Source organism: Mustela erminea, chromosome X, assembly GCF_009829155.1.
Source record: "Mustela erminea isolate mMusErm1 chromosome X, mMusErm1.Pri, whole genome shotgun sequence".
In the NCBI taxonomy this organism is placed as follows: Eukaryota; Metazoa; Chordata; class Mammalia; order Carnivora; family Mustelidae; genus Mustela; species Mustela erminea.
The window spans coordinates 27702271-27718574 of NC_045635.1; the positions used below are offsets into that span (position 1 = coordinate 27702271).

The 16304-nt window shown below is 36.0% G+C and overlaps 1 protein-coding gene across 6 annotated transcripts in view; it reads right to left on the reverse strand.

Annotated features, from left to right (window-relative positions):
- DMD (dystrophin) overlaps positions 1-16304 on the reverse strand; it is a 2094983-nt gene that overhangs the window by 1083366 nt on the left and 995313 nt on the right. For all 6 annotated transcript variants that reach the window (XM_032330377.1, XM_032330378.1, XM_032330375.1 and 3 more), the window contains one exon: positions 1716-1863. In XM_032330377.1, the coding sequence (XP_032186268.1) occupies positions 1716-1863 (148 nt within the window). The remainder of the gene's footprint in view (positions 1-1715; positions 1864-16304) is intronic.

Below are 16304 nucleotides of genomic sequence, written 5' to 3' on the forward strand. Positions count from 1 at the left end.
AACCACAGATTAGGTAATGCAAAAGATTAGATTGGTCAATTTGACAATACAAATCATATAATATGATTTACACAGGAAAAAAGACTGAAAATAAAAAGAACACAACATAAAAACAATGCCTTAAAAATTCTAAATTTGAAGAAAACTAAAAACCCATAATTCAAAGAAGCTTAACAGATCTCAAGAACAAGAAACATGAAGAAAATTATACCAAGGCACATCATAAACCAATTGCTGGATTTCCAAAAGCACTCCCTAATAAGCCTTCTATATGTTAATCTCCATCTCAAAGGGGGCCTCCCAAAGATGCTGACTTGAAATATGTACCAAAATCCATATCAAAACAGCTACTCTCTGAGGAGGAGAATGGAAGGGTACATATACTTCTGCATTGCTTTATTATTTTTATAGTGAGTATATATATATTTTTAAATAATAAAAACAGGTTAAAATGTACCTTGTATAGGTTGTCTCTGGAAAAGGTAAGAGGTTTAACATCTCAAGTATACCCTAATGACATGTATTTTCGAGATCTCATAATGCTATATTAGCCCCAAATTCACTTTAGTGTTATTACAAAATATATTTTCTATATGATGGCAGATCGAAAAGCCATGGATTTCCTCTATCTTCAATGCCAATGCTCATGTATATACAAGTTTGATGGATATATACATAATTACATAAGATTTTAAGATTATTCATATTATATGTTCATATAGCTTACCTATATGTATGTGCTTACTTGCTTACTTTTTTAATTCATAAGATATTTTTGCTATGCAAGAAATTATATGAGAATAGAGAACTGTAAAGTTGAATATGATGCTGCTTTTATGAATCCTGCATTTTAAAATGTCTGAAATTAAATTATGTTTTACTTTGTTTTCATCTGTCTTAATCAGTATTTTATGGCATTAAAAATTGGCTACAACACAAATCTGCTTGATTTAAAATTAATACATGGACAATTTGAGCTAAGAATTCACCAAAATATTTTATACTTGGTGTAATAAACTCAGTATTTCTTGTACCTTAACTATATATTTTATTACCTAAGTTATAGCTTCCAAAATCTAATTTATCTTTATCTGTATACTCAAAAGACACAACAAGTTGAAATTAAACTGTATGCTGTTTATAATCCACATGTTGCATTTCCATTAACATAAACCATAAAAAAGTCAGTAAATACCACCAATTAACTCTGCATTGTTTTGGCCTCTGGATGATCTCAAAATGCATTATGTCAACAGAATATGTAGAAATATCACTACATCACCACAATTGTCTCTAGGGAAACAAAACTGTAATTTTGTCATGATGGATATTTCCAGCAACTTCATTATTTCTAAGTATACCACAAATTCTCCTGGACAGGATTCAACATAAAGCAAAAACACACACTGCTACAAAGCCACAGGACATCATGTTATAAGATTATTTCCTATATCACAGACTTAACTATATTTCTCAGTTCATCAGCGAAACCAGTTAGATCTAGACTAACTCTCACCCTGACACAGAGTCAACAGCACAGGCTCCCAACATGGTCATTCTGATGATGTTCTAGTACATGTAGTGATGACAACAAAAGTCGAGAATTGTAAATTTCCTTCATCCTTTACAACTTGAACTTAAAGAAGTTAAACAGCTGTGATACTGTGGCGAAGATAAAGAAAGACAGTGTGAAAAAAGAGATCGTAAAATCTTACCTTCAGATACCATTTGTATTTGGCATGTTCCCAGTTCTCAGGAATTTGTGTCTTTTTGAGAAACTGTTCAGTTTCAGTTAGCCATTGATTAAGTATCTTCATATCATAATGAAACCGCCGCCATTTTTCCACAGATCTGTCAAATCGCCTAGAGGTGAAAAACATGCATTGAAAAAAGTAAATGGATTATACAAATTACATAGACATAGCATATATGTTATATATTATATGGGTAAGGATATTATTTTGATAGTTTCTCACATTTGTAGATTTCAATTTCAGTTAACAGAAATAAATGATATTGAATAAAAAGGATGAATTTTTTAAAGGCTATAATTTTCATTCATATTTCTTGACTGAAACAAAAATAAAAACAATTGTGGAGTATTAACATTTTCTTCCCTATGAGCATATTTAATTTTTTAAAAATCCAGGAATTTAAAAAACATATTAGCACCTAAGAAATTAAGCATTTCAAAGCTAGATATTCAATAACAACATATTTTTTGGATAAAAATCTAATTATATGCACTGGATGTTAAATATAAACAGTGAATCATTAAATTCTACTTCTGAAAATAGTATTACCCTATATATTAGCTAAATAGAATTTAAATAAAAACTTGAAGCAAATAAAAACAAATTATTTCATGAAGCCTATCAATTTCTTTATTACTTTTAATCCAAAGGGTTTATTTATTAAAGTTCTCAAGCATCCAGGATGACAGATGTAACCAACTAACTGATATACTAGTTAGGTGGTGATTATTGTCTTCCTTAAATCTTCTTGTTTACTGTATCTGGTGATATTTTTAACTGGAATGCTGAAGGAACTCAGTGCAAGGTACTGTGATAATATCACACATGGAAAGAATATTAAGAAGGAGGTACTTGATTATGCTCTGGTCACAGAAGTGACAGAGGCAGAAATGAGCCAGGGTTGTATGTTGACCTTAAGACAGTTGCACTAAGAATCACCAAGAATCACCAATTAAATCAGTATCTTTGCAGGTGGGATCTTGACACTACTATTTTTAAAAGCACCCACGTGATTTTAACATATTTTCAAGGTGAAAAACACTGTAAGTTTTACATGTTTTTTAATTAAAAAAAATTATTAACATCTAATGTGTATGTGACTCGCCAGGTTTACACTTCACAGCATTCACCATAGTACATACCTTCCCCAATGTCTATAACGCAAGCATAAGTTTTACAGTCTTAAGGGGGTTATGAACTACTAGGTCTCCTGAGGCCTGTCCAAACAGGTATTTTCTAGCATTAAACCAAAAACCATCCTGAGAATTCCTGGCTGTGGGGCCGCCTCAGAGTCAAGGAGCCTGTAGGAGTTCTCTGAGGTCTACTCTTAAGATGTAGTGGGTTATAGTTTTGAATATCTCAACATTTTTTTCAGATATCTACCTCCATTTAGGAAATTAAGATAATCTTGGAACTTAAATAATGCTCCAACTCCCTATTGTTTCAACAGGAAAAGAATGAAATTAACGTTTCTTTAATAGTCACTATGAGCCAGGCACTGGGCTCCATGTTTTTACTTATATCATGTACTCTTAAAACACCTCCTTCAACATAACAATTATTATTCCCATTTTCCACTGAAGAAAAGTGAGAGTCTGAGCAGTCTGTCTAGGTAAAAGTAAAGAGGAATAAAATGACAGAAAGGGAATTCCCAGATCTCTCTGGCTTGAATGGTGACTTTCATAGTATTCCATGCTCTTTGGTAGGATTTCTTTTTCTTCAAGATGAAGTCTTACTAGCTAAATAATTCAAAGCAATAGTTGTCAGGATTTTATCTTATTTATTATCTCCCAAATAATGAATCTACATCTACAGTGCATTTTATCAGACATCACACTTGATTATTAACTGTATTTCTTTCTTTTTTAAAGGTTTACTTATTTATTTGAGGGAGGAGGGACAGAAGGAGGAGGAGAGAGAAACTTAAGCAGACTCTGCACTGAGCATGGAGCCCAACATGGGGCTCAATCTCACGACCCTAAGATCAGGGCCCTAAGATCACAACCTGAGCCAAAACTAAGAGTCAGACATCTAACGAACTGGGCTACCCAGGTACTCGAACTATATTTCTTACTTCAAAAATACCCAAAACAGTATTTTGGTAGTATTAAAAAAGGCAGCAAATGGTAGCGAAAAGGGGTAGACTTTAACTAGAGATAGTTTAAAAGTAAGAATTCAGCCTTTAATATTTAAGGACATTCTTGGGTTGATCAAATGTGATATAACCATCAGCTACAAAATGATCTTGGAAGTATTCTGTGTGGTGTAATGATAATTTTGTTTCCATATATTTTCAGCACTATATAATACACAATAAATGACTTAAGATACATCTTAAGAGTTTAATCTCTATTATTTTTAAGATTTTATTTATTTGAGAGAGATGAAAAGGAGGAGAGGGAGAGGGACAAGCAGACTCCTTGCTGAGTCCAGAGCCCAACATGGGGCTTGATCACTAGACCCTGAGATCATGACCTGAGCCAAAGTCAAGAGTTGGATGCTTAACCAACTAAGCCACTCAGGTGCCCCAATAATTTATTCCCTTTAAAAGAAAATTGTACACTGCATGTCTCATAGTGACTCACATCAATGGAGCCAAAATTTTTGTTAAATGAGAACTTAAAAAATGATGAGGCATAGTTGTTATTTTTCCATCTTGGTGAGACTAGATTTGATTTCAATTTTCTTTATATTTTTCTATGTTGTTAAGTTTTTCTACAATGTGCATTTCATACTTTGATATTCAGAAAAAATACAGTAACTTCAAAATAATTTTAAAAGGCAGTTTCATGGGGCACCTGTGTGGCTCAGTGGGTTGGGCCTCTGCCTTCAGCTCTGGTCATGATCCCAGGGTCCTGGGATCGAGCCCCGCGTCAGGCTCTCTGCTCGGCAGGGAGCCTGCTTCCTTTCCTCTTTCTCTGCCTGCCTCTCTGCCTACTTGTGATATCTGTCTCTCAAATAAATAAATAAAATCTTAAAAAAAAAAAGGCAGCTTCATACGCTAATGACTACTACCTCCACCTCTCTTCCTGCTACCACAGTTTGAGAAATAGGCAGAAGATAACCAGAACACAGAGGAGCTGACATTTGGTCACAATTTACCATTCCTTCACCTTTGTAGCAGTCATCGGTCTCTTTCTTACTTTGCTTTTCTTTTCCCGATCCAATCACCAGAATTATCCTCTTGCCAATTCTTTTCAGCTACTGGCAGGTGGCTGTTTTTCCAACATTTGTACTGTAAATGCCAACTCTTCATTCCAGGCTGCTGCACAGATGTGTCCCTCCACCATTCAGAGCACTGGCAATTACCACCTTCCACTAGATTCCACAAAGCCTCCTCCCCCAACAATCCCTGCTCCTCTTCACGATTACCTTTCCTCTAAATTTCCCCAAAGAAGAAAACCGTAAGGGCCCCTACAATTGATCATGGCATCCCTAGCTCTGCAAGACAGCCAGAGGTAGGATGAGAAGGGAAATACAATATAGGCCTAGGCTCTCTTTTTTCCATCCTTGTTCCAGGCCCACAAAAGTGAGACAGGATGGATTTGTCAGCCACATAGGACTATCTATGGTTCCCCATGCCCTGCTACTGCCTCAGGGCTGTGTGTCTTGGCACATTAACTCCATATTCTTGAAATGCCTTCTTGCTCTCTTTCTTCCTTTTTCCCAACTCCTGCAATGCAAACTTTTGCTTTGGTTCAAACTACTTACACTGTGCCTTTGTAAAATATCTAAGTCGAAAGCATTCATTATAGCTTGCAACTGCCAGAAGTTTGAACACTATAAAGTTGATTTAATTTCATTATTAAAATTAATGTTAAAATGAGTAATTCTATTCAAACAAAATATTAAAGTATAAAAGTATGTACTTTACACGTGATGGCGTTTAATGTGAGTAATAATGTTTTAAACTCCATTTCAAGCATCACATAAAATTTTAAAATATACTTTTCAGAATTTTAATATGCGTTGTTAACAGCAAAGTCTAAATCTACTCTTGAACTTACTATGTAAAATTTCATTTTTTATCATGACTGCTTTTAAAGTTAGACTCTTTCCCAGCAAAGAAAATTCTGAATGAATAGGTATAAATTTTGTTAGTTTTACAATGTTACATTTATAAGTTTAATCTCTAACCAGTTACTAAGCTCCTTAAACTCCTCTCACTCCATTAACTGGACTGTCCAGGATTGAGAAAAAGGCAGCAAGACCTAGAAATACATAGAGATATTAAAAATACCATTCAGGAAAATAAATATAAGTTTTACCTTCTATGGTGTTACTAGGGGAAAAATGCTTTTTTTCCCTGGCAGTAAGAGGAAATGTAAAACCAACTAAATAAAGGACAAAAATGTCAGTATAAACATATGGATAATAAATCAAGTGATTTTAAAATTTTGCAAATATTAGAATTCTCATTCACTATGCAAGCAGTATTTAAAATTACACTGCTGCTTCATTTATGTGCGGAATAACTTACTTCCTGCTGTTCTAAATCAAGTTAGTCAAATTATTCTCAAGCATAAATTACATTTACAGAGTAATTTAGGTACTTTGGGACATACTTTAACACTTTCAGGTCATTAAGATGGTGCTCAATTCTGTGAAATAGATTTAAATAAATAATAACCTAGTCGCCATCTGACACATCCATTGTGGCTTTATACTTAAGTCTGCGAACTCAGCATTAGGTTGTTGATTATTTCTTCCTACATATTTCATCTTTGATGAGGTGAGTGGGTGGTACCTTGGCTAAAGCTTCATGATCTAAACTATAGGTGTTGATAAATAAAGTCAAATTAGTTCTTTGTCCCAAATCATAGTACCTTATTCTTCCCTACCCACCTTCTTTCCCACTTTCCCAATAATATAATTTTGTAGTAAGACTTAAGTATGCTATAAGTTATGAAGGGTTGTTTTTTTTTTTTTTTTTTAACAAAACCTGACCCACTCTGAGGAGTTCTCTCATGGCTCCAATTCTGCCTACCTCTCTTATGCCCTTTTTACTTTTCTCTCCTAAGGCACTGCCCCAGATTTCTAGGCTAAAGCATGTCTTCTTATGTTTATTTTTTTTTATACTAGACTCAGATCCACATGTATGATTGACTGTCTCACTCCAAACACTCAATGGATATAGGTTTCTCCTTGAACCCATGACCTCATCTTTTCAAGCAGAGAGAACACACTGGTCATACTGTCCAGGTTGGAATTCTAGATTCATCATTTACTGTGGTGGCCTTGGACCAGTAAGTGACCTCTCTGAAAAGTAAGTATGAAAGAAGTACCTATCTCCTCCTAAAGGTTAATTGTGGGTGAAATGAAAGAAAGTATTTAAATTTCTAAGAAAAGTATCTGGCAATGTTCAACACAGAGTGGTAGTAGTTGTTGGTGCAATTGTTCTACCTCTATTTGGTTTAGGTTTTCAAATGCAAATCTAATCACCAATATAGAATCTACGACATGTCAGTGTCTCTTCAGTAGGGATAAATCATTAGCAAGTTTATGGAAGTTGAATCATTACTCTAGCATAGAATCAATGGGGGACGATGTCTGACACTACCCACACTATACGTATTTTTTAAACAAATTTTATTGTGAAACAATGCAGAGAAGGATACACAAAATCCCATGTTACCATCACCCAAGCCAAGAAATTAAAAAAAAAATTTCCAGTAGCTAGAACACCTCCTGAATTCCCTCTCGATCACGCAATCACTCTTGTCTCCCGCCCCCACAATATAACCTCCCTCCCAACTTCCACAGTAATCATTTCTTTAGAGCTTTGTAATTTATGTAATAGAACTATACCTCCAAAACACTGGAATTTGGTTTATATACTCTTTTGAACATTTTTACAAATGCAAACATATAATATGTATTATTTTGTGTGTTTTGATTAGCTCAATATTATGCTTTTATTTTGCCTTTTACCCCTTAAAGTTATATTTTTAAGATTTTTATTAAAATGTTTAAATTTATTAGTTAAAAATGTTTCTCAGGGCGCCTGGCTAGTTCAGGTGGTTGAGCATCCAACTCTTGATTTCAGGTCAGGTCATGATCTCAGCATCCTGGGATAGAGCCTGGCTTCAGGCTCCAGGCTTAATGGGGAGTCTGTTTGGGGATTTCTCTCTCCCCCTCTCTCTATAATAAATAAATAAATAAATAATTTAAAAGTGGTTTATTATTCATTATTGTATAATATTCCTTGGTATACTTTAAAAAAACTGTTGATAAATATTTAGATTATTTCTATTTTGAAGCTATTACACTGCTGCTGTGAACATTCCTATACCTATCTCCTGGGATATGTGCAGAAGCATTTCTGTGGAGTATATACCTAGGAATGAAACTGATGAGACACAGGTTATGTACATCTTTAATATGACAAAATACTATTGTATGGTTTTCACTCCTAGCATAGTAACATATGAAAGTGTATAGGCCTCTTTATAATTGATAGTCTAAGTAGCAGTGTATTAGAATTCTAACAGCCTCATATTCTCACCACCACAAGGTACTGTTAGACTGTTAAATTTCAACTAATTTTTAATTCAAGTTCAATTAATTTTCAATTTATTGAAATTTCAGGCCACATCTAGCAATATTTTAATTTTAATTTGCAAGTCCCTGGCTTCTAATGGGGCTGGCATATTCCTTCTATGTTTATTGGCCATTTGGAGTTCTCAGTTTGTGAAAATGGCAAAAGTTTTAGTATAATGTGAAACATTAAATATATTTGTTATATACTATAAAGTGATAATCCCATAAACACCAACCAGACCAAGATAAAAAACAATTGTCAGCAGTCCACAAGCCTTCTTTGTGCCCTTCCTCACTTTTTAAGAACTCCTCTGTTTCCTATCATTGTTCTTTCTTAAACACTTGGGGGAAATCTTTGTAATTATGGATGTATACACTTCTTCAGTTATATGTGTCTTCCAAATTATCTCCTCCCACTCTGTGGTTTTCAGTTTTACTTTTTAATGTTGACTTCTGGTGCACAGAAGTTATTAATATAGAATATAGTTGATTGTATTATTTTTACTTATGATTAGTCCTTTATACATACAATTAAGAAATAATTCCTCCAACATTCATTAACATATTATCTTTTGTTATAAGGTCTTAATAATTTGCTTTTTTCCAGAGGAGCAAGATGGTGGAGGAGTAGGGAACCTAAATTTCATCTGGTGCCAGGAATTCAGCTAGATAGGTATCAAATCATTCTGAACACCTACAAACTCAACAAGAGATAGAAGAAAAGAGCTACAATTATAGGAACAGAAAATTGACAGCTTTCTGGAAGGTAGGACATGTGGAGAAGTCAATCCAAGGTAATATATGGGAAGATAGACCATGGGGAGAAGGGCCAGCTCCCAACAAGCGGTAGAGCAGCAGAACACAAAATTGCAACTTTTAGAAGTCTTTTACACTGAGGGACATTACTCTAGAGGCTAAGCAGGGAGTTGAGCCATCACTGGGTCAGTGTAGTCTCAGGATGCATGGAGTCACAGAAAGACCAGGGGTGTCTGAGTGTGGCAAAGCTTCCAGGTATCAGAGTGGGAAGGCCAGCTACAGAGAGGGAGCCAAGGAGGGGGCTCTCAGCTTGCGATTACCTTAAACCATGATCCAACGCACAATTGGACCACTGCTCTTCAAGCAGGGACCCCACAAACTGCAGATATGGGAAGACCCCCCTCCTTCTTCCTCCAGGAGGAGTGGCACAGGAGTGTGCTGCAGAATATGCTGGGTTTGGAGACACCAATCAGGGCCACACATCAGAGATAGAAATGCTTGGTCACAGGCTGGGTGAGCTCAGAGTGTGGCCAGAGACCACGGAGACAGGAGGGACTGACTGCTTTTCTCTGAGGGTGCACTGAGGAGTGGGGCCCCAAACTATTGGATCCTACAGGACCAGAGATTGGGAGGCTACCATCTTCACTCTCCTCCTCCAAAGCTGTACAGAAAGTGTTCTGGGAACAACAGCTACTGAAAGCAAACTGGAGTAGATTGCTTAGCCTGGCCCCTGGCAAAGGCAGTTCAATTCCACCTAAGGCAAAGACATTTTGAGAATCACAGGCAACAGACCCCACCCCCAGAAATCACCAAGAACATACAGCCAAAACCAAGTTTACTAATCAATGAGAACTGGAAAACACCAGTGCACATAGAATTTATGGTTTCTTTTCCCATGGCTCTTTAGTCTTTCAAAGATAATTTTTTAAAATTTTTATTTTTTCTTTTTCTATTTTTCTTTTTTTCTGAATTTTTCTCTTTCCTATTTTAACTATTTTAACTATTATCTTATCAATACCTTTCAAAAATCATTTTTAATCTTCATTTTTATAGTCAGATTCTATCTCTTCACTGTATTTAAACTTATTTTTTTATATGCATGTAAATTTTTTTCTTTAAAATTCTGGGATACAGTTTCTTCTAATAGACCAAAATATACCCTAAATCTAGCATATGGCTTTGTTCTAGTCTCCAGCCTGATCAACTTCTTTCCTTTTTTTTTTTCAACCAACTTATCTCATGTTATCAATTCCTTTTTTAAAAATCTTCTTTTTTTAATTAATTTTTTATTTTTTATAAACATATATTTTTATCCCCAGGGGTACAGGTCTGTGAATCACCAGGTTTATGGACATTGGGAGGGTATGTGCTTTGGTGAGTGCTGTAAAAATCTTCTTTTTAAATTTTCATCTTTACATCCCTTCATCATGTTCATATATATATATATATATATATATATATATATATATATATATACACACACACATTTTTTTTTCTTTCTTTAAAATTTTGGGAGGCATTTTTTTCTAGTTTCTTCTAACAGACCAAAATACACCCAAAATCAAGTGTGTGGCTCTCTTCTATTCACCAGCCAAATAACTTTTTTTTCCTTTCTTCTACCCCTTCTCCCTCCAATTTGGGTTTCTTCTTATTTGATTAGTGTATATTTTTCTGGGGTCACTGTTACCCTTTTACCATTTTGTTCTCTCATTCATCTATTCTTCTTTGGACAAAATGAGAAGGTGGAGAAACTCTCCCGCTTAAAAAGAATAAGAGGCAGTACCAACAGCTGGGAACCTAATCAATACAGACGTTAGTAAAATGTCAGAACTAGAGTTCAGAATGATGATTATAAAGATACTAACTAAACTTGAAAAAAACAGAAGATACTAGAGAGACACTTTCTGGACAAATAAAATCCCTTTCTGGAGAAATAAAAGAACTAAAATCTAACCAAATTGAAATTTTAAAAATCTATTAATGAGGTACAATAAAAATTGAGGCTCTTACTACTGGGATAAATGAGGCAGAAGAGAGAATTAGTGATATAGAAGACCAAATTACAGAGAATAAAGAAGCTGAGAAAAAGAGAAATAAACAACTACTGGACCACAAGGAGAGATTTCAAGAGATAAGTGATACCATAAGATGAAACAATATTAGAATAATTGGGATTCCAGAAGAAGAAGAGAGAGGGGGCCGAAGGTATATTGGAGCAAATTATAGAAGAGAATTTCCATAACTTGGCAAAGGGAACAACCATCAAAATCCAATAAAAATCAATAAAAATAGGTCAACATGCTGTCATATAATAGTTAAACTTACAAGTCTCAGTGACAGAGAGAAAATCCTAAAAGCAGCTCTGGACAAGAGGCCTGTAACATACAATGGTAGAAAGATTAGATTGGCAGCAGACCTATCCACAGGGATCTGGCAGAACAGAAAGGGCTGGTATGATATATTCAGAGCACTAATGGAGAAAAATATGCAGCCAAGAATACTATATCCATCTAGGCTGTCACTGAAAATAGAAAGAGAAATAAAAAGCTTCTAGGATAAACAAAAACTAAAAGAATTTGCAAACACCAAACAACCCTAAAGGAAATATTGAGAGGGGTCTTCTAAGCAAAGCGAGCTTAAAAGTATAAAAGTAACAGATCAGAAGGGAACAGAGACAATATACAGTAACAGTCACCTGACAAGTAATACTATGGCACTAAATTAATATCTTTCAATAGTTATCCTAAATTGAGAGCCTAAAAATATAAAAGTAACAGACCAGAAAGGAATAGAGACAATATACAGTAACAGTCACCTGACAAGTAATACTATGGCACTAAATTAATATCTTTCAACAGTTATCCTAAATTTAAATTGGCTATAGGGTCCAATGAAAAGACACAGGGTATCAGAATGGATTAAAAAAAAAAGGACATATTGATATGCTGTCTGCAGAAACTCATCTTAGACCCAAAGACATGTCCATATTTAAAATGAGGGGGTGGAAAACAATTTACCATGCCATTAAACACTAAAAGAAAGCTGGGGTGGCAATCCTTATATCAGACAAAGTAGATTTTAAACAAAGACTATAAAAAGAAATGAGGAAGGATGGTATATCATACTTAAAGTATCTGTCCAACAAGAAGATCTAACAATTTTATTTTCTTTTTTTAATTTCTCTTTTTTTTAAAGATTTTATTTATTTATTTGACAGACAGAGATCACAAGTAGGCAGAGAGGCAGGCAGAGAGAGAGGAGGAAGCAGGCTCCCCAATGTGGGGCTCTATCCCAGGACCCTGGGATCACGACCTGAGCTGAAGGCAGAGTCTTTAACCCGCTGAACCACCCAGGCATCCCAGATCCAATTTTAAATACCTATGCCCCTAACATTGGAGCAGCCAATGACGTAAACCAATTAATGAAATCAAAGAAACACATCAACAATAATACAAGAACAGTAGGGAACTTTAACACCCCCCTCACTACAATGGACAGATCTAAGCAAAAGATCAACAAAGAAATAAGGGCTTTAAGTGACACACTGGATCAGATGGACATTACAGATATATTCAGAACATTCCATTCCAAAGCAAGAGAATACACATTCTTCTCTAGTGCACATGAAACATTCTTTAGAATAGATCACATCCTGGTTCATAAATCAAGTCTTAGCTGGTGCCAAAAGACTGGGATCATTCCCTGCATATTTTCAGACCACAATGCTCTGAATCTAGAACTCAATCACAAGAGGAAAGTTGGAAAGAAGTCAAATACATGGAGGCTAAATATCATCTTATTTTTTTTTTAATTTTTTTTAATTTTTTTTTTTATTTCCAGCATAACAGTATTCATTATTTTTGCACGACACCCCGTGCTCCATGCAATCCGTGAACTCTATAATACCCACCACCTGGTACCCCAACCTCCCATCCCCCGTCCCTTCAAAACCCTCAGATTGTTTTTCAAATATCATCTTATTAAAGAATGAATGGTCAATCAGGAAATTAAAGAATTTAAAAAAATCATGGATACAAATGAAAATGAAAACATAATTGTTGAAAATATTTGGGATGCAGCAAAGGCAGTCCTGAAAGAAAAGTATATAGCAATATAAGCCTTTCCCAAGAAACAAGAAAGGTCTCAAGTGCACAACCTAAACCTATACCTAAAGGAGCTAGAGAAAAAACAGCAAAGAAAGTCTAAACCTGGGGTTCCTGGGTGGCTCAGTGGGTTAAGCCTCTGTCTTCGGCTCAGGTCATGATCTTGGGGTCCTGGAATTGAGCCCTGCATTGGGTTCTCTGGTCAGCAGGGAGCCTGCTTCTCCCTCTCTCTCTCTCTCTCTGCCTGCCTCTCTGCCTGCCTGTGACTTCTGTCAAATAAATAAATAAAATCTTTTAAAAAAAAGCCTAAACTCAGCAGGAGAAGAGAAATAATAAAGATCAGAGCTGAAATCAATGAAATAGAAACCAAACGAACAGTAGAACAAATCACAAAACTAGGAGCTGGTTCTTGGAATGAATTAATAGGATTGATAAAGCCCTGGCCAGACTTATCAAAAAGAAAAGAGAAAGGACCCAAATTAATAAAATCATAAAGGAAAGAGGAAAAATCACAACCAATACCAAAGAAATACAATTATAAGAACATATTATGATAAACTATGTGCCAGCAAATTGGACAATCTGGAAGATATGGATGCATTGCTAGAGATGTGTAAACTACCAAAACTGAACCAGGAAGAAACAGAAAACCTGAACAGACCCATAACCAGTAAGGAAACTGAAGCAGTCATCAAAAAGCTCCCAACAGGGCGCCTGGGTGGCTCAGTGGGTTAAGCCGCTGCCTTAGGCTCAGGTCATGATCTCAGGGTCCTGGGATCGAGTCCCGCATCGGGCTCTCTGCTCAGTAGGGAGCCTGCTTCCTCCTCTCTCTCTGCCTGCCTCTCTGCCTACTTGTGATCTCTGTCAAATAAATAAATAAAATCTTTAAAAAAAAAAAAAACTCCCAACAAACAAGAGCGCAGGGCCACATGGCTTCCCAGGGGACTTTTACCAAACATTTAAAGAAGAAATAATACCTATTTTTCTGAAACTGTTCCAGAAAATAGAAATGGAAGGAAAACTTCCAAACAAAACTTCCAAACAAAAACAGACACATAGATCAATGGAACTAAGCAGACAGAACAGACATGGACCCTGAACTCTATGATCACCTAATCTTTGACAAAGCAGGGAAGAATGTCCAATGGACAAAAGACAGTCTGTTCAACAAATGGTGTTGGAAAAATCGGAGAGTCACATGCAGAAGAATGAAACTGGCCCATTTCCTTATACCACACACAAAAATGGACTCAAAATGGATGAAGGACCTCAATGTGAGAAAGGAATCTATCAAAATACTTGAGGAGAACACATGTAGCAACCTCTTTGACCTCAGTCGCAGCAACTTCTTCTTACAAACATCACCAAAGGCAAGGGAAGCAAGGGCAAAAATGAACTACTGGGACTTCATCAAGATCAAAAGCTTTTGCACAGCAAGGGAACTAGTTAATGAAACCAAAAGACAACCGGCAGAATGGGAAAAGACACTTGCAAATGACATATCAGATAAAGGGCTAGTATCCAAAATCTGTAAAGAACTTATTAAACTCAACACCCAAAGAATAAATAAGCCAATCAAGAAATGGGCAGAAGACATGAACAGACATTTCTGCAAAGAAGACATCCAGATGGCCAACAGACACATGAAAAAGTGCTCCACATCACTTGGCATGAGGGAAATACAAATCAAAACCAGTGAGATACCTTCTCACACCAGTCAGACAGCTAAAATTAACATGTCAGGAAGTGTTGGTGAGGATGCAGAGAAAGGAGAACCCTCCTACACGGTTGAACCCTTCTACACTGGAATGTAAGGTCGTGTAGCCACTCTGGAAAACAGTATGGAGGTTTCTCAAAAAATTGAAAATGGAGCTACCCTACGACCTAGCAATTGTACTACTGGCTATTTACCCTAAAGATACAAATGTAGTGATCCGAAGGGGCACGTGGACCCAAATGTTTACAGCAGCCATGTCCACAATTGTCAAACTATAGAAAGAGCCTAGATGTCCATCAACAACTGAATAGATAAAGAAGATGTAGAAAATATATACAATGGATTACTAGGCATCCATCAAAAAACCCCCGAAATCTTGCCACTTGCAATTACATGGATTAGAGGGTATTATGCTGAGCAAAATAAGCCAATCAGAGAAAGACAATTATCATATGGTCTCACTGATATGAGGAATCTGAGAAATAAGACAGAGCATCATAGGGGAAAGGAGGGGAAAGTGAAACAAGATGAAACCAGAGAGGGAGACAAACCATAAGAGACTCTAAATTTCAAGAAACAAACTGAGGATTGCTGGAGGGGAGGGAGGTGGGAGAGTTAGGGTGTCTGGGTGATGGACATTGGGGAGGCTATGTGCTATGGTGAGTGCTGTCAATTATGTAAAACTGCTGAATCACAGACCTGTACCCCTGAAACAAATAATACATTATATGTTGATTTTTAAAAAACTGCTTTTTTCCATTTCCACTTCAAGATATTGAATTATCTCAAAACTTCATAACAATCCAATTCTGCTTTTATCTGGGCCTTTTGCTATATATTAGATTATCACCCCTCTAAAATGTCACTTAATTCTGTGGAGCCAACCTCCCCTGAAATAAGTTACTCCATGAAACAAGTTTTCCCCACTCTGTAAAAAGCTCTATTAACATTCTACTTCAGGTTCTAATTATGTGTTTACAGAGCTGTCTTTGCTAATAGACTATGAGCCTCCTATAAAAAGAAATATACCTTATTAACCTTTGAATTTCTAGCACCAAACAATGTTCCTGGAATACAAGTGTTTAATATATTTTTTAAATGAATGAATGGATAAAATAATTCACAAGTAATTTTTTAATTTTTTTCCTTTTTATTGATTTGATAGAGAAAGAATCACAAGTAGGCAGAGAAGCAGACAGAGAGAGAGACAGGGAAGCAGGCTCCCCGCTGAGCAGAGAGCCTGATGTGGGGCTCGATTCCAGGACCCTGAGACCATGACCTGAGCCAAAGGCAGAGGCTTAATCCACTGAGCCACCCAAGTGCCCCATTCACGAGTAATTTGCATGGGTTCCTTATATCTTCCATTTAGGAACCATGAGTCTCGGGTAATCCATTCTGTGTCCTTGAATCCAGTTGTTTCATAAATAAAGCAAG